At 36.3% G+C, this 17,928-nt stretch overlaps 1 protein-coding gene across 4 annotated transcripts; it reads left to right on the forward strand.

The window, feature by feature from the left end:
• The first annotated feature begins 8,340 nt into the window (after positions 1-8,340).
• On the forward strand, positions 8,341-17,928 carry LOC116255776 (uncharacterized). Of its 4 annotated transcripts, none has more exons than XM_031631768.2 (9): positions 8,341-8,593; positions 8,696-8,748; positions 11,786-12,856; positions 12,947-13,226; positions 13,337-13,546; positions 14,781-14,954; positions 16,348-16,545; positions 16,792-16,905; positions 17,407-17,928. In XM_031631768.2, the coding sequence occupies exons 3-9, from the start codon at positions 11,856-11,858 to the stop codon at positions 17,746-17,748; spliced, it is 2,319 nt and encodes a 772-aa protein (XP_031487628.1). In that variant the 5' UTR covers positions 8,341-8,593; positions 8,696-8,748; positions 11,786-11,855; the 3' UTR covers positions 17,749-17,928. The 4 variants fall into 4 exon arrangements, with proteins under 4 accessions (XP_031487628.1, XP_031487633.1, XP_031487629.1 ...); XM_031631773.2 differs by having other exon boundaries at positions 11,956-12,856; XM_031631769.2 differs by having other exon boundaries at positions 8,341-8,748.

Here is a 17,928-nt window from a genome sequence, read left to right on the forward strand (position 1 = left end):
TGCCCATGTCTATATATGCTTGCACATCTATCGGTGTCTTTGCATATGACTAGAGAACAAAAAGTTTGTTTGGTTGTTTTCATGGTTTACTGAGCAAATGAATGGTGCACTATTAAGTGGTGTTTTGAAATAGAACAATGTGATTATAGGTGTCATAGCCTATGTGTATCCCAATATACATCACCATCTTTGATATGATACATATTCCAAAGTGTAATAAAGAATGTAAGGTACAATTCTAACTAAAAATACGAGTTTAAGGAGTGCTTGTTGAAAACAAAAGATGAATAGTTTTTCATGTTATTATGGAGAGAAATAAATAGTCAACATCAATCATAGATAACTTATGGTTGCAAATGTTATATGAAGACACAGAGAAAAGGATGTTAACATATGGAAGAGAATATGTTCATGCTAACATTATTCGAAAAGGGTTGAGATTGTGCATGTGAGCTTTAAGAAGAATTTTTATTTGTGTTTAACAATGTCTTGTTTTTTATTAGTATGAGTTGTTTGTGGAAAATCTTAGAGGTAATAAACTACTAGTAAATTGTAGATAATTCATCATAATTTCAATGAAGAAGATAAAGGGCTAGACACATGTACATAAATTCCCACTATTTCAAGTGGGTGAACACTAGAGTTATTGAAGCTATTGAAAGGACACTTGAAGTGATTGCTTATGAGGAAGATGTTCATATACAAGGTAGGAGTCTACATCTTGACATACAACATAAAAAGCAATGTACTTCAATATGCATGTAGAATGTTTGCATTTGTTTGTGTTTTTTTATCAACACACATTGAAGGCATCAGATTACAAGAACATCAAAGAGATACTTAAAACATACATACTATGGTAATGGACAAAAACACTAAGAGAAAGTTAATGGGCATGTGAGATGTTCCTAGGATCGGTAGTAGCAAAATGCCCCATGCATTGTGGTACTAATTTTTATGCCACTCCTTCATGCTTATTGTTGAACTTACCTCAAAAAATGAAGAAATGTACAAACTAGACTAGAGGTTTAATGAAAGGTGTTAAAGAGTAATGATGAAATACACATGAGAAACAAAGGTCACCTTGTTAGCAATAGCTAGGATATACCCAAATCGAATGAGAAAGTTTTTCATGAGTGAGCATCCTATTGAATGACTTGGAGGTAAACATTAATAATATTATCATAGATCCATTCATACTGGTAGAGATATAAAGAGGAAAGTGTATGCTAATTGTGGGTAAAAAGACAAAAGTCATCTTAAAAAAGTTGCTGAAGACAAAAAGAGTGAAAAAAGTATGGTAGAGGAAGTCAACTAAACCCATTGAGGTGCAAGATAAGGGAACTTACGTATCTCATAGAGGTGATAGTCTAGTGGAACCATTAAACCATACTATAGCCACACTACACATCAATACTTACCTTTGATAGCTTCATTATCATGTATACGCTCCTTATTGACTTGTTTGCATATGTCAGAATGAATACATTTAATTTTACATTCGTAAGAAGCAGCTGTAGTGAAAATGTTGTGACATGCTTCTTCATATAATGTGTGAGCGATAGTTTGCAAATTGCATATGTAGCTTCCGATGTTCTTGTAATATACAAACAACTATTTGCAATATGCGAACAACATGTACTATGTAAAATGCATGCAATATGAAATTGACAACTTCTACATGCTTGCTATATGCTTGTGGTGGCCAAATGGCAGTTTTCAATGTGTGAATGATTGTTTGTAAGATGCAAGCAGTAGTGTACCAAGTAAATATAGGAGATTGTGACATACATGTGGTATGAAGACATTTTTTTTGACAAATAATAACTAAGGAGGATATGGAAATGACAGCTAAGGATGATATAATAAATCAGTCTAGCATGGCTCTTTTAGAACAATCAGTGCAACTCTTGAAAATGACTGTTTTATTGTTAATGTTGAAAATAATCGAGTTAATGTTGTTTTGAAGTTTGTACATATAACTTGGAAGTTTTTTAATGTTGTTCATTACAAATGTAATATTGTTAGTCCTGTCCCTTTTTATTTCCAAAGAAAATAATGTTGATTAATCACTTATTTATTTAATTTATCATACACTATTGTTATTTAAGTTTTAGCATAGCATATATGACAAGGGATACTTTATGTTGCAGAGGCACAAAGGGCTCCTTCATCATGCTAACAAAGAGCTAAGACAGTTAAGGAAATCTATATTTTTAATTGAAAATATAGTGGAATTAATTTCCTACTTGACATAGTTCTTTATTATGATGATGTTAACACCCCCACATTTTTTTCAAAAAGACTGTGTTTTGGTTTCACCCAAACAAAATTCCCAGTTATTTGGATTTAAATTTTTAGACCTTAAGCCTAATCCTAGACCCAAAACTATTCGATCCAAAATGAATCACTAAACCCATATCCGAACCCAAAACAGAAAATTCAAATTCAAACCCAACTTTAGACATGAGATTCAAATCCAAAATCCAACTTTAAGATCCAAATTAGATCCAAATCCCAAGTTTAGATCCAAATCGAGAAATTCGAACTCAAATTCCAAAGCCAAGATCCAAACGACAAAATTTAATGCTATTGGGGGCTCATTGACCACGGCCTATAGGAACCAGGCTATCCACTACTTTTACTTCTGTTTACATAGGTTTGTGCATTGATTTACGTTCAATAATACAAGGGGCTTTCATTCGACACGTCTTCATTCATGATCGCTTAGAGCTCCTTTTCCATCAATAGGTATTCCCAACGCGTCGACTACATGGCCTAACATGGCCTTTCCTGCAGGAACATCCACAATAGAGCCAGTGAGCTACCTCCCCACCAATAGATAGAGACAAATGGGAATAACCAAACCACATCTACGAAATGCCAGTACCATGCAGAGTTCTCCCTCTTCTGAGTCACCCATATGTCTCAATGACATTTCCTCCCGTTCTTTTCCTATTCTATTAGCATAGTATTAGCATAACATCTTTTGATCACGCGCATGCCTAGACCTTCCCTTTGTTTTATGTTTCGTTCTTGTGCCAAGATGTGCTTTTGAGCTTAAATCACTTACTAGAATGCATCAGCAATTGATTGAACCCAATCCAGATTTAAAACAAATCCAGAGTCACTCAAAACGGAGTCGACCACCCATTTGTAACAAAACCATTTTTACATTTTAAATAAAAAAATGGTTTTACACTTTTTATATAAACAACTTATTATTATTATTATTATTTATTTTGTTTTGCACTACGAGGTCACGCAAGCATGCATGCACCACGTAGTGCCTGGTGCGTCAAGCTGGGGCCTACGCATTTCTTGGCTAAAACAACCCCCCAAGGGGCAGTTTTGGCCCTGTTGGGTGGGCAATAGCCCTGCCCACACCCCAAAGTGATATTTTCAGGGCTAATGGCCAATCTTACTTGGTCACAACCTTTTTTTAAAAAAATTAAAATTAATAAAAAATACTTGAAATTCGCATGAAAATCTTGTTAAATTAAAAAAAAAACAAATTTTGAGTTTTGGCTCTAAAACTCTCTATAAATACCCCCAAAATCTTTTCCTTGGGCATGAGATAAGATTTGAGGAACCTCTAGTGCTTTCTCACTTGAAGATTTAGAGTTTTCCATTAGCCCGTTCTCTTCATTTCTCTTTTCTTCCCTTCTTTTTCTTCTCCAACCTTAGGAGCAAACTTCTTTAAGTTCCAACTCTGCAAGGGACCATAAAGAGATCTCTTGGAAGAATATCTTCATCATCTTGGAGCTTCACCTAAGGCAACCTTAGAATCATATGAAGAAGGCGACCCATTCATAAAGTCATTATTATTAGAGGTATGCATTGAATATCTTAATCCATTTCTTTTCCTTACTTCCTCCGTTCTTCATCTCCCCATGGCCATATGAGATAGTTCTCAAATCTCTTCTCAGAATCAAGAGCTATTCTTGAGTGCACCGAGAATGATAAGGAGAAATAAGATTTCATTTTAAGATTGAAACATGTTTTTCTCTTCCCTTGAATGTTGTTTTGTTTTGAGATATTATTCATGCATAGTTGATTGATTTTCCTATTTATATACGAATGAATGGTGAAAATGAGTGTTTGGGTTGAGATATGTTGTTTTTTGAGGTTAAGATTTGTCCAACCCATGAAAGCCCTTCACGAATATGTACATGTTAAAATACATCTTCATATCATTCTCATACTTAGTTTCTTTCTTTATCACTCAATTAAGGACCCCAATAAGTGCTTTCTTACGTTGCTCTTCATTTTATCTATGTATGATTTTCTTGAAAGCCCTTCACGAATATGTACATGTTAAAATACATCTTCATATCATTCTCATACTTAGTTTCTTTCTTTATCACTCAATTAAGGACCCCAATAAGTGCTTTCTTACGTTGCTCTTCATTTTATCTATGTATGATTTTCTTCCCTTCCCAATAGTTAAAGAAATATATTCTCTTATATCAAACAAAACAATTATGGTTTTATGTTCATGCATAAAAATATTTATAATCATGTTTTTCAAAAGATTTTCGAAAGCAAGAACCCTCTTTAATGAGGCCTTGGAGACTTAGCCTATACTCTTCCATGAGCCCAAGTTTCTCTCCAGTCAACATAGCTCTTGACTCCGAAGAAGAGATTTGGGAGCTACCTTACATGGCCATGAGGAGATGAAGAAGGGAGAAGTATAATAACTACATACCTTTAGTATCTTCTCATGGTCTCTTGAAGAGTTGGAACTTGGGAGGAGGAAGAAGAAAAGAAGAGAGGGAAAAGAAAATTCTAAATCTTCAAGGAAGAAGTATTAGAAATTCCTTAAGGGTTAGCCCATGCCCAAGAAGGGGGATTGTAGGGGTATTTATAGAGAGTTTTGAAACCAAAATTTGAAATTTTTTGAATTTACCAAAATTTTCATGCAAATTTCAAATATTTTTGAATTACTTTTAATTTTTTTTAAGTAGGTTTTGATTAAGTGGGATTGACCATTATGCCTGTAAACACCCCTTTGGGGTGTGGGCAGGGCTATTGCCCACCCACAAGTACTAAAACTGGCCCTCAAGGGGTGGTTTTGACAAGCAAATGGGGCATACGCAGTGCGCAGGCCCCGGTTCGGGCATTGTGGGAAACAACATGCAGCAGTGCGCGACACGTTGCCGCATGCAGCGATCGGTCTAGCGAGTGGTTTAAGCTCAAAAATACATTTTTGCACGAAAATGAGACATAAAACAAAGGGAAGGTCAGTGCACATGCGTGTGGCGCTCATAAATTCAAATTTTGTTGTTTTGATTCAGTTTTAGATTTTGAGTTTAAAATAATCAATTTGGATCAAGATTTGGATTTTGGATCTAATTTGGATTTGAGAGTTGGATTTCGTATTTGAATTTCATGTTTAAATTCGAGTCTTGCATTTGGACTCGGACTAGAGATTCGTTTTGGATCGAATAGTCATTCCTTAGTTTTGGCTCTAGGGTTGGGCTTAGAATAAAAAAATTTAAATCCAAATAAATGAGAATTTCGTTTGAGTGAAAATAAAATACAGACTTTTGAAAAAATTTGGGGTGATAACATCTATACACATAAGATTCCTGGTTTGGCCTAATTTCTACACGAGCACACTTTAGAAAACATATTTTTCAAATGACTTTCCAAATCAAAGCTTTTTCAAAACCTTATTTCGAAAGCCCCAGCTTTGTGCATGATTAAGATGTAATCCCAGGACAAAAATCTTAAAACTGAGTGACATTCTAAGGTCTACTAAGACTGGCCTTAGAACTTGCAACAATGAAATCACTCAGCCTAAATCCTAGGTTCAACTATCCATGTGATCCCTGTACTTAGTCAATTCAAATTGTAAGTCTTCAAAATCAAGAATATTGAATCTAGACCCTATGAATTTGGATAGTGAATATTGGATCTGAAATTTTGAATCTTGGATAAATCACATAAACTTGGAGCTCAATTTGAACCTTGGATCTTGACATAGAATTTGAATTTTAGATGAACCTCGATGATAAAAGCATTTGATCTTTTGAACTTGGAATGCTGGATCTTTGATTTTGGGTTTAGATCATGATTTGGATCTGAATCTTAGATTTGGATCTTAATAGTGAATTTGGATCACGTGAATTCAAAACTTAATACTGGACATTAGATCTCAATATTGGACCTCACAAGGCTTAGATCTAGGATAGATCTCAACTATGACATTGGATATCTTGAGCTCAAATGATGGATTTTGAATATCGAATATTGAAACTTAATATCGGATTTGGATCAGGATCTTAGTGTTGGATCCTAGGAATTGAGAATATGAACTTGTGAAAATATGATCCTGAAATCCTAGAAGATACTTGAAATGTGATACTTGATTTGAATACTAGATCAAATATCCAAATTTGAATATGATCACATCTAGGATTCTAACCCTAGAAACTAAGTCTTGATCATGTACATTCCATTCATATCCATTCTTATAATATAGGGTAGATCCATGACTGCATGGGTATGCGATGAATAAAGGGGCAAACAATCACTCTTTATGAGCTCTATTGTTTGCAAACCCTAGTTTTATGAGATCCACATATATTTTGAGTTAAAACTTTTTCCAAAACTTAGGGCACGTTTGCTTTATTGTACTTAGGATCTAGATGACACTCAATCGCTTAAGATACTTTAGGCCTAGCCTAGTCCTTGCACTGATCATCTTTGGTAAATGTGCCAAGAATAGTCAGACCTCGTACCGATAACACGAGTCTCATCTCTTTGGACCCTGCAATGATCTAATGTGAGTAAGTCAATTTTTTTATCTATCATTTATATGTAGAATCCAAAAAATTTTACATGTAAACACAAGACTATACCAAAGTAAAAAACAAAGTATATTTCAAACATTGATTTTTCAAAAAAAATCAAAGTCATGTATCACATAGATTTAGAATGCATTAGTCTAGTGAAAGGTTTTGAGGAATAGTGCTTATTAAAAAACCCCGAATAGTCATCTTAGGTTAAGCTAGGTGCGTGTGTCATGCTTTGTAAAGTTATTTCTTTTCTTTCAGAGAACATTTTTTGTTTATCTATTTTTCAATCAATCCTAGGTCTAAGATAAACTCAATGCTTGGTTTAGCTACGCCTGATTAGGGCATCATAAATGAGGTTACACTCAATGCCTATGAGCCAAAAATTACAAAATTAATGTTTTATGTTTGACATCATTTTACATATTTCTGGATGCCTTTGAGTAGTAAGACACCTAATCCCCTTTGGTTTTGAATGATGCCGGCCTTTCAATTCCAATATTCCTCCTTTAGTCCATTCACATTAAATGTGACACCTTCCTAATTTTGTCCTCACGATTTGAAAAGAGATTGTCTCGCTTAGGCTATAGATCTAAACCTGAATTCATTTCCATCTAAGAGTTTTCAATCGTTTTCAAAGTTTTATACCATATCTATATTGATGACTTTTCATTTTTCAAAACGTTTGATCACAAGCTAAAACAATTTGTCTTGAAAAGGCATCTATCAAAGCTTTAGGGGTCTTATTCGCTTGCTGTAACATGTTCAAGTTAAGGGGGTTAAACTTAAGTTTCTGTCCAAAAACCATTTTCAAAATGCTTGTGTAAAAATGGGGCATTTTAAAGTGAAGAATATTTGTAAAATTTACTCTTCTAAGGCCTAGCCAAGACTCTCCTATAAATATCCTTCCAACGAAAAGGGAAAAAGCATTTAGAACCTCGAGAGAGACATGGTGCTGTTGCATTATTTTAGGGTTTTTTTTGGCAACAGTAACATGGTGCTAACATGGTGCTGTTGCATTATTTGCTCGGAACATTGGAGAGGAGCAGCTGCCCTAATCTTGGGGGCAAATACATGTAACGATAATATACTACTACTATTACTAAACACAAATATGTCTAAAATATTCCCATAATTCTCATAATTATTTTACTGTTATTGACACTTTAATAATGTTCCTTTGTCAAACGTCCCTTTATTATTGAAGAAGGAGAGAGTCGGGTCGGCATTGGAGTGGGGACAGAGAGATGGGGAGGCGGCAGGCAATGAACGGCTGTTGAAATTGAGCAACAGATGAAATAACAGCTGTTGTTTCCAAATTTGACAGGAGTAAAATCAATCGTTCCAGTCGAATCGCCCGATTTTTCACAATCCGTATGGTCTGCAGTCGCCCAGGAGAATGAACAAAGGGCTGCCGTGGGTTGAAGGGTACTTCTGGAAGCTTGCTGGTGCGCCGTCTCCACCGACACATTTCCAGGTCACCATGGTCCCCATCGACGCCCCGTACGGACCCAGTTGGCCCTTACAAAAAGCTGCCAGCTCCTTGCTGCGAAGCTCTGTCTGCTCAGAGAGAGAGTGAGAGAAGTGAGCAAGTCGAGGTGGAGAATACTGGAAGAAGCGGGCGGGAGCGCTCTCAGTGCCTCGCAACCAGGCCGGACCTCTCGTCAATAATTAAATCCTATTGAACGATAGACCCTTGGGTTCCGGCCGGTAGAGAAACCGTTTTCCCGCCCCTCAAAAGTAGTGGCTGCGGATTATCGCTCCCTCTGATTCTGAGCTCTTTTCATTGCACGGTAAAAGAAAAGAAAAAGTGTCTTTGCCGTTCAGTTTTTTCCTTGGATCTTTCTTTCTCTGCGTTCTTAGGGAAAGCTGCTTCCTGACTTGTCCGCTAGCAGGTGCTACCGCGGGTGAGTTCACAGTCCACTAGCGGCTGGTCCCGACGGTAACGGTGAGCACTGAGAACTGCTGCTTTGCTGAGCTTTCGGCGTGATTTTGATTCTGTCGTGTTGTTCTCTTCTAGTTCACTTCTCTCTTCGTTGCAGATTCATGGATTTTTTACGGATCTGCACGGGGAATTTGCGTTTGATCCTGAATTTGAACTGAACTCGTGTTGCTTTTTCTATTATTCTTTGGTTTCTTTCTCTGTGGCTTCGTTTTCCGCTGTCCGTGAGGAAGTTAGATTTTACTGCTACTTTATGTTTTTGCTAGTGATCGCTGTGTTGGAAATTCGAGACTATAAGTTTGTTGTTTGATCCGAGCTTGATCTTGTTCTTTCGTCATTCTTTTTTGTCTCTCTGAATTCTTGCTTGTTTATTTTTTCCTTTTTCCTGCATGTAACGGCTATAGCCTTACCTTGGTTTTGATCTTTCACCTTGACTGTCTGTGAGGAACTACTCCTTTTTCGCTTTTGTACTGTTTGAAATTTGAATGCACATAAGGATCTTGATGGACAAGGGCACCTGATCAGTTGGAGTTTTTGTTTCGATTTTTTCATGTGATCCATTTCTACAGTTCTGTAGCTTTGGTCAGCTATAGAGATGAAATATCTGTTAGGTTTTGTTCTTACAGATTTACAGTATGATTATGGGGATTTCTCACTGAATTGGTCGTAGTTACGAGGACTACGTGCATGTCTTTATGCATTTTTAATGCAAATCTATCGATCTGTCCTACCAGCCTTTAATGTGTGCATGTCATTGGTAAATTCTAATTGTATTTAATTGAATTGTTTAATTAGTTAATTCCTTTCAGATTTTCTGTTTTTGTTCATAATAATTTCAAGAAATTTGGTTGAAGTAATGTGTCCGCTTCATTAATTATGATGATATGGGAGAGTTCTTTTCTTTTGGTGTTGTTTTTGTAGCTTTTTATTTTTCGTTCAGTGTATGCCTTGTGTAAGTTGCACTGTTTCTTCCCTTTTCCGTTTTCCTTTTTTTTCCTTCAATGGGAGAAAGAGGAAAAAATGGGACACGGTAGGAGCCTATCTTTGTTCAATATCTACAATTTGTGGCTCCTATTTCATATTAACTTTACCGCGTGCTTCCAGAAATAAACTGGCATAAGTGAGGTCACCCTGGAGGTCTGATTATTCAAATGAAACCTTGGATGTCTTCCAACTGGAAACATAGAAATTTCATTGGTTCTATATTCAAAAACCATAGTGGTCTAATTAGTCAATGAAACCTCTGATGTCTTCCAACTAGGAATTAGCAAATTTCACTGACTGGATTAAGTTAAATATACAGGCACCATGACATGGTTGGCCCTATATTTCTCTTTGTATATCTTTTCTCTTTCTCCACCTATGTGTTGGATGGATCCTTATAATGATTCTTACAATGAGCACCATGAACCTAGAGGTGGAATATTGGATCTACTCTGGTACTACACTTTTAGCTGTTCTTGTCTTGATGAAAAATGTTAACCACAACAACCTATAGTTTTTGTGCTCGAGATAACCCTCTATTTTTTTGAAGCTAGAATGTGTTTATAACAGGCAATGGAGGATGAAAGCATTCAGACGTAGCCACAGATTCGAAATAATGAATGTTCAGTGGTGTTTCTGAATAAGAAAACATTGCCAATTTTAATTGCAATGGCTTTGAAGTTATAATTGATTTCCTGATTTGCTGGTTCGCATCAGGCTATTACTCTGTTAAAGTAATGGGTTTAGGGTTTCCATTCATTCAAAATTGTTTGTAACTCTTTTGTCATTTCATCTGTTCATATGTTGACTATGTCAGCAATATCTATACGGTACGTCTATGATACACATCTATTACTCAGTGGATACCTTGAGTCATGGTTAGACTGGTCCTTGTGTCATTTTCCACCATGATCTCTTTCTGTAAACTTGAGTCACAAACTACAAGATAGAACTTGTGAAAGTTAGTCTTCATGCTCATTAGAAACTTATGTTTTGCAATAATAAGGACTTTTTCATGCTGCCCTTACTTGGTGCTGTGTGATTGAAGAAGAGAGGCCTTAGATGGCATCCTGTCTTGATGCACCAGAAAATCCACATCACTTCAACTTGATCTTGATATTTTCCAGAATCTAATTGCTGGAAATCGTAGGTTTTTTCTGAGGTTTGTGATGTTCGAAGCATCTGTATTGTTCTCAGTGTTCTGTTATGTTTTCATTCTAAACATAAAGAGGATAAACTAGTATTTGTTTTGTTTGATTTGGGCTCTCTCTCTCTCTCTCTCTTTTTCTCTCTCTTCCACCTTCTTGTGAATTTAAATCAAGAATTTTATCCATGTTGGTGAAAGTCTGTTGCTGTAGCTATTTTAACTGAATCATTTATGTACACTTTTCTAACTTCCTAGGAAATAAAATGGTTGAACCACTCATCTGATTGTTGGTGTTCCATTGAATAAAAAGAAGCTAGCAGCAAATGTTTGTGCGTTTTCAGTTGCTCCATGTTTGTTTCTGGTGCCAACAAAGATCTAGTCAGTGGAGATAAAAAGATTTTTTCCTAGTTCTATTTTCTCTTATTTTTTACAGAGAAGCACTTTTGCTATTCTGTATGAATAGGCTACATATGCATGGGTATAGTTGCACCTCTAATCCCTATTGTCCATTATTTATTAGCTACGAGTTTGTAGGCAGAGTGTAGATCAGTTTGGTAGCTCACAGCCTCATAACTTTGAGGTCCATGTTTATATAGTGACAAGTTGACAACAACATTCCATCAAGGATATTTAAAAAATCAGTTTCTTAGGCAGTGTTTCTGGTGTAGCCTAAGTGTCTTGGATTTGAACCGTTTGAAAGTGTACTATTAGTCACTTTTTTACCTTTCCAAGTATCCTTACATTTGAAGACTGGTTTAACCTGCTTTAGAGATGATGCATGTTAACTGCTTTTTTCTTCTGTGCATTATGTCTCACATTTGCCTTTTTGAATCTGAGTAGCCATGCTTGTGTCATGCATTTCCAATGGATGCTAAACTGTAACTGACATAATGTTTTTAAATGATGCTACAGAGCTGATGTAATAAAACCCATGCCTGGAGTTTGTGCTGAGAGGAACAAATAACAAGACAAATAATCTAGAATGGCAAATTCAAAGTTAGAAACAAGTGCCAAAGCACGTGATGCTATTTCGGAGTCAGATGTATCAGAAGTTTATGAGGACATATCTCTTGATTTTGCAGATGCGATAGACAAGCCCGATGAAGCCATTGGAGGTAAAGACACTCATGAAATGAGGATTGAACAGAATGATGATATAAAAGAAGACTTCTCAAGTGATGGGGAAAAGGGCACAAAAGAGAAACATCTTGTTAATAAGAATAATGGAACAAGCAAAGAAGATGAGTCTGACTGTGAGCCAGGGCGAGATTCAGTATCATCATATGAAGGAGGAAATGTGGCTGTCAAAGAACGCCCTGCTGAAAAAAGCACAAAGTCCTATATGAAGCCAATTAGAAATCTTGCTCAAGAAGGGGGTTCCCGTGCATCAAGGACATTTTCTGATCAACAGGAACTTAATAAATCCAAACCTAGATCTGTGAGGGGTACTCCAAGAAATGCTTCAAAAAGCATAAGAGGAGGTTCAGGTGCAAAGTCAAAACCTCATGCAGATAATAGGCCAAAGAATACAAAGTCTTCAACCAAATCTTCTTCAGAACAGTCGGGATCTGATGACAGACCTTCTGAGGAAGTAAAGGAAACAGATCTTCTTGAAGATGAACCGAATGGTACTGCAAGTATTGGAACAGATGATGAGGCTAACGATGTGGAAGACCATGCCTTGGATGAGAATAAAGTTATATGCACTGCTAATCATGTCCAGAAGATTGAAGAAATGGAAGTGAAGATGGAAAAGCTTGAGGAGGAACTGAGAGAAACTGCTCTGCTAGAAGTTGCCCTCTATTCTGTTGTTGCAGAGCATGGCAGTTCAGCACATAAGGTGCACGCTCCTGCGAGACGTTTGTCCAGGATGTATATCCATGCTTGCAAGCATTGGAGTGCAGAGAGTAAAGGTACTGTTGCCAAAAGTGCAGTTTCAGGGCTTGTTTTGATTGCAAAGGCCTGTGGCAATGATGTCCCCAGGTAATGGAAGTATGAAAACATTTCTATGTTCAAGTAACTTTCTTCAGTTTTTAGCTCTGTGCAACACTAATTCCCCTTCTGTTTTTCCAGGTTGACCTTTTGGTTGTCAAACACTGTGGTTCTTAGGGAGATTATTTGTCAAGCTTTTGGTAGCTCATATATTTCAACTCTAGCTGGACGATATATTGAAGCAAATGGTGGTCTGAAAAAGTCATCACCTTTGAGTTGGAAAGGGAACAATAGACAAGGGAAAAAGCTCAGCTTCTCGCAGTTTGTGGACGATTGGCAAGAGACTGGCACATTTATATCTGCCCTAGAAAAGATTGAAGCCTGGATATTTTCACGAATTATTGAGTCAGTGTGGTGGCAGGTCAAATTTGATCTAAATATGTTGCCTTTATACCCAATGTCATGACCTGATATAATGCCTTGTTTTTCTGCATTTTCTGTTTGTTTACTGTCAATTTTTGATGCTTGCAGACCTTAACACCACACATGCAGCTTCTGCCTCAGAGATCAAACAGTGGAAAAGAGTTCACAAAGCTGCAGGGTCCTGCACTCGGAGATCAACAGCAGGGTAGCTTTTCTATAGAGCTGTGGGAGCAGGCTTTCTTTGATGCCTCTCAAAGGCTGTGTCCTGTTCGAGCTGGGGGCCATGAATGTGGCTGCTTGCCTGTCTTGGCAAGAATGGTAAGTGACTTCATTAATTGACGTTACCTTTTTGCTGTCAATTTAGCATTTGACTGTTGCCATATTATTATTATTATTATTATTATTATTTTTTAAATATCAGCGTCAGTGCTCTAAGTAGTACAGTGTTTTGGCTGATAAGAGCCAAGGCACTTTGGTCCTTATTGGTGATTTTAAACGATTTTTTATGTTTAAGTTTTAAAATAATCAATATATTGGCTGACAAGGGGCCATATCAACCGAAAGAGGCCTCACATCAGCTGATATTTTTGGGGAGCCATTTCAGGCCCCTTCTCGTTTTATTTTACTTTTGATACAATGGGCCAGTGTTATCCGTGTCGCACGATTCGGGTCAAACCTATATGATACGCCTATGATACACAATACGCTTGTGTATCATAGGCATATCGGCTGTATCGTGCAATACGGGGGCTGTATTGTACGATACGTCCGATACACCCGTATCGTACGATACAGGGATAAAATGTTTTTTTTTGGTTTTCTTACAAAAAAACCTTTCTCTCCCTCTTTCTAAACATGTCTAAACGTTGTGAGAGGGAAAAGTTTTACTAGTTTTTCTACAAAAATCGCCCATTTATGTGATCAATCATCGATTTAGAGGATAACTCGCTTGTGGATAAGAAGGTTTACTCATGGCCCGTGGGGATGATCGGACCTTGATTGATGATAATCATAATATATTATTTGTCGTAAACTTGTGATGTAATCTAAAACACTTTAAAGTTCTGATGAATGTTTATTATGCTATTATGAATTTCTTATTTGTCATTTCTAATATGTTGTTAATATATTATGGATTTGAATTATGTGATGAGTTTTTTTTATATAGAACACATTTTTTCAATTTCCGTTTTGTGTTTAGTGGTTTTACCTATTTTTTCTAATTTCAAAAAAAATTTATGAATTAAAAATTTAATTTACGATATGTTATGCTACGTTTATGATACATTGTGGTCGGCCTGACCGATAGACATTAGGATATGCCTTGTACAACATTGCCATGGACATTGGCTGACACAGATATTGGCCAATGCTAGGTGACGGTCTTACTAATAATGTACTGGTAAGTTGATATTTTTCCTTTCCCCTTCATGTCTTGAGACAACCTGGGATATCAAGAATTTGGGAGAATAACATGAACATGAAATTGAACAGGAATGTCAGCCATGTCTTTTTCCTTGGTTATTTGACTGATTCTTCTACTTTTTGACAGGTTATGGAACAATGTGTAGCCAGGTTAGATGTTGCTATGTTCAATGCAATTTTGCGTCAATCAGAGAATGAGATTCCAACTGATCCAGTTTCTGATCCTATCACCAATTCTGATGTTCTGCCAATTCCAGCTGGAGACTTGAGTTTCGGTTCTGGTGCACAACTGAAAAATGCTGTAAGTCAGATTTGCATATGGGGTTGCCTAAGGAAAAATGTAGCTATCGCCAGATTGGTTATCTTCTTTTTCTTCCTGGTTGAATCTCTTCAGAACCATTTTATTCGTTTGAATAATGTCCTGAGCAACTTTCAGAATTTCAAAGCATTGCTGCTTGCAGCTTTTAATGGTTTCATGCATAGTAACAAAAAACGTTCTTGTGTTTTAAATGCAAGGTTTTTTTTGTGTATAATATGGCAAGCTTGAAAAAGATGGGAAAAATACGGTAATTTTTTAAAAAATTTAAAATTTAAAAATTAGGGAAAAATAATTAAGTGAGAAACTCATAATGCAAACATAAAAAAATTAGAGTTTGCAGCAAATAAAAATTAAAAAATGAAAACAAGCAGTTTGGCATTAAAAAATGTGAAAAACAAAATAAAAATGAAAAAGGGAAAAAAACTCGAATAAAATGGGGGAAGAAACACGTTTTTTTCGTTTTGGCATTTAAAAGAAAGATTTTTTTTTTAAGCTTTAAATGGCTGACTGTTTTGTCGTGTTTTTTTCGCATTTTTTGTGACTATGTTTTAGACCGTTTGAAAGGACTAACTTCTTCACACAAGGATAACATCTTGAGATCATCTGCTTCTGGATAAGTAATTGATAGTTGACATGATCTCAGTCTTCATCGTAGTCACAAATATCGTTTTCACATTTTAAACAGTGAGGTTTTTTTCAAGTATAATACGCCGAGCTTGAAAAAAACGAGAAAAAAGGAAAAAATATGGTAAATTTTAAAAATTAAAAAAAATTAAAATTAGAAAAAATAAAATAAATGAGAAACTAATACGAAAACATCAAAGATAAGTAGATAAGAAACAAATAGACATTAGAAAATGGAAAGAAGCAGTTTGACATTAAAAAATGTGAAAAGAAACTTAAAATGAAAAAAAGGGAAAAGAAATACAACGCAAAGGAAAACATGTTTTTGCTTTTTTTAATTTTGGCAGTTTCTTATAAAAAGCGTGTTTTTTTGTTTTTTTTTTGGCTGACTTATTAAAACACGTTTTTGTGTAACTGGCCTAAAGTTCTCAATTTAGCATTTGTACCAGTACAGAAAAATTGATTAGTGCTTAAACCAGGAAAAAAAAGGTTACCTATGTGAAAGTGCTGCGTGCCATCAAAGGCATGAGTTGAAGATTTGATCTCAACTCTTCAATGCATGACAGCACCTACAACCATTAGATGCCTATACTCAATTTGGATTGACTCTTTCGTTTCTAAATGTGCAAAATTGACTTGAGTAGGAGCTGAAATTTACAGTACGGATCCCAGAAAATGGTTCATGAATGAACTATGGAGAGATACCATACTTGGTGGTTAATGAAGCTGAGACTTAAGATTTCTTGTGCAGGTGGGGCATTGGTCTAGATGGCTGACAGACCTATTTGGCATGGATGCTGGTGACTCTGACAAAGATGCAATCAGTGAAAATGATGATGACAGAAAAGACAGTAATGAAGCATCAAAATGTTTCCCGCTCCTCAATGCCTTGAGTGATCTTTTGATGCTTCCTAAGGATATGCTTATGGATAAAGCTATCAGGAAAGAGGTTTGCATCAAGGAACTGGCTTTGTTGTGCAAATTTATGGTTAACTTTTAGGGCTTGGACCAGTCGACTGTACTAGTTTTAGAAAATAAGTATACGTTTAATCTGTGATGCCTGTACAGACGTGCTTGAAATCTTCTTAGGTGTTTTTTGAATTGGAACAATAGGATAATGTTGCAATAGTGCTGCATAGTGATGTTTCCTTCTATCATACATTATGGTGCTTCATAGTCTCTTTTCCTTTTGAAGGTCTGTCCGATGTTTGGACTATCCCTGTTGAAGCGTATACTCTGCAACTTTACTCCTGATGAGTTTTGTCCTGATCCTGTCCCGGGGATTCTTTTGGAAGTGTTGAATTCTGAGGTATGTTTCTCCTGCTTTTTCCACGTGCTAATGATATTTCTTTTTATGAATAGGAATGAAAGCAATGAAATGAATTTTTTATTTCATGAATTGTGTTATTGGCTATTATTATGAAATCTGCATGAACTCTTACCTTTGGCTTCTACATACTCCTTCCATGGGCTATCCTTTTGAGAGTATATCCATTCATCTGTTAAATCACATTTTTAAAATGGATCTGATATCCTCACCATCAATTTAACCCAACCATTTCCACGGCAAGTGATATAACTACCAAAAGGTTGCAAAGTTAACGCTCACAATGGTGATTACATATATCATCAAGATGAATTTTGGAGATCTTAGTTTTCTCCAAAGATGGAGTAGTATGATTTGCTTGACCTTTCAGAGTAGATGGGCCTTAATTTTTTAAAGGTTTTGCTGTTCACCTGTAGTACAATAACAGAAGTCTGATCTGACGTTATCTCGGCTATTTATCCTTTTTCAATAACTGCAATACAGAGTATTGTGGATAGACGATCTTCAGATAAGGACTTGATCAGCCTCTTCCCATGCACTGCTGCTCCTGTGGTATACCGGCCACCTCCATCTTCTTGCATAGCAGAAAAAGCAGCAGATGTAGTCATGCAAGTGCCAATGGCGAGAAGTGCATCTATGATCCAAAGGAAAGGGCACACTAGTGATGAAGAGCTGGAGGAGTTGGACGATCCGCTAGCCTGCATAATAGAGAATGTGCCACGTTCCCCATCTGTCAGCAATGGTAAACAAAACGGTGTCACCCCTAATAACAGCATGTTCAAGCGGTATGATCTGTTGCGGCAAGTTTGGTCTGCTGGTGTTTGAGTGTTCTAGGTGCCATTGCATATTCTTTTGTGTACAAAGAGAAAAGGTAAGGAATCTCCATTTGAGCGAATTAGGGGTACTTTTTACTTGTAAATCATGTCATATGTATTTAAACAGTGTTTGAGACTTTGATTCTTTGTTCAGGCATTATTGATTTGTCAGAGATAAATCGTATTGCAA

This window comes from Nymphaea colorata, chromosome 6, assembly GCF_008831285.2.
Source record: "Nymphaea colorata isolate Beijing-Zhang1983 chromosome 6, ASM883128v2, whole genome shotgun sequence".
Taxonomy (NCBI): domain Eukaryota; kingdom Viridiplantae; phylum Streptophyta; class Magnoliopsida; order Nymphaeales; family Nymphaeaceae; genus Nymphaea; species Nymphaea colorata.

What these genes read in the sequence shown, in the direction of transcription:
- LOC116255776 (XM_031631769.2), top strand. Translation starts at nt 11,856, where the DNA reads ATGGCAAATTCAAAGTTAGAAACAAGTGCCAAAGCACGTGATGCTATT. An exon ending in TGTGGCAATGATGTCCCCAG is followed by an intron (nt 12,857 to 12,946) that starts GTAATGGAAGTA and finishes CTGTTTTTCCAG; the next exon opens with GTTGACCTTTTGGTTGTCAA. An exon ending in GTGCACAACTGAAAAATGCT is followed by an intron (nt 14,955 to 16,347) that starts GTAAGTCAGATT and finishes TTTCTTGTGCAG; the next exon opens with GTGGGGCATTGGTCTAGATG.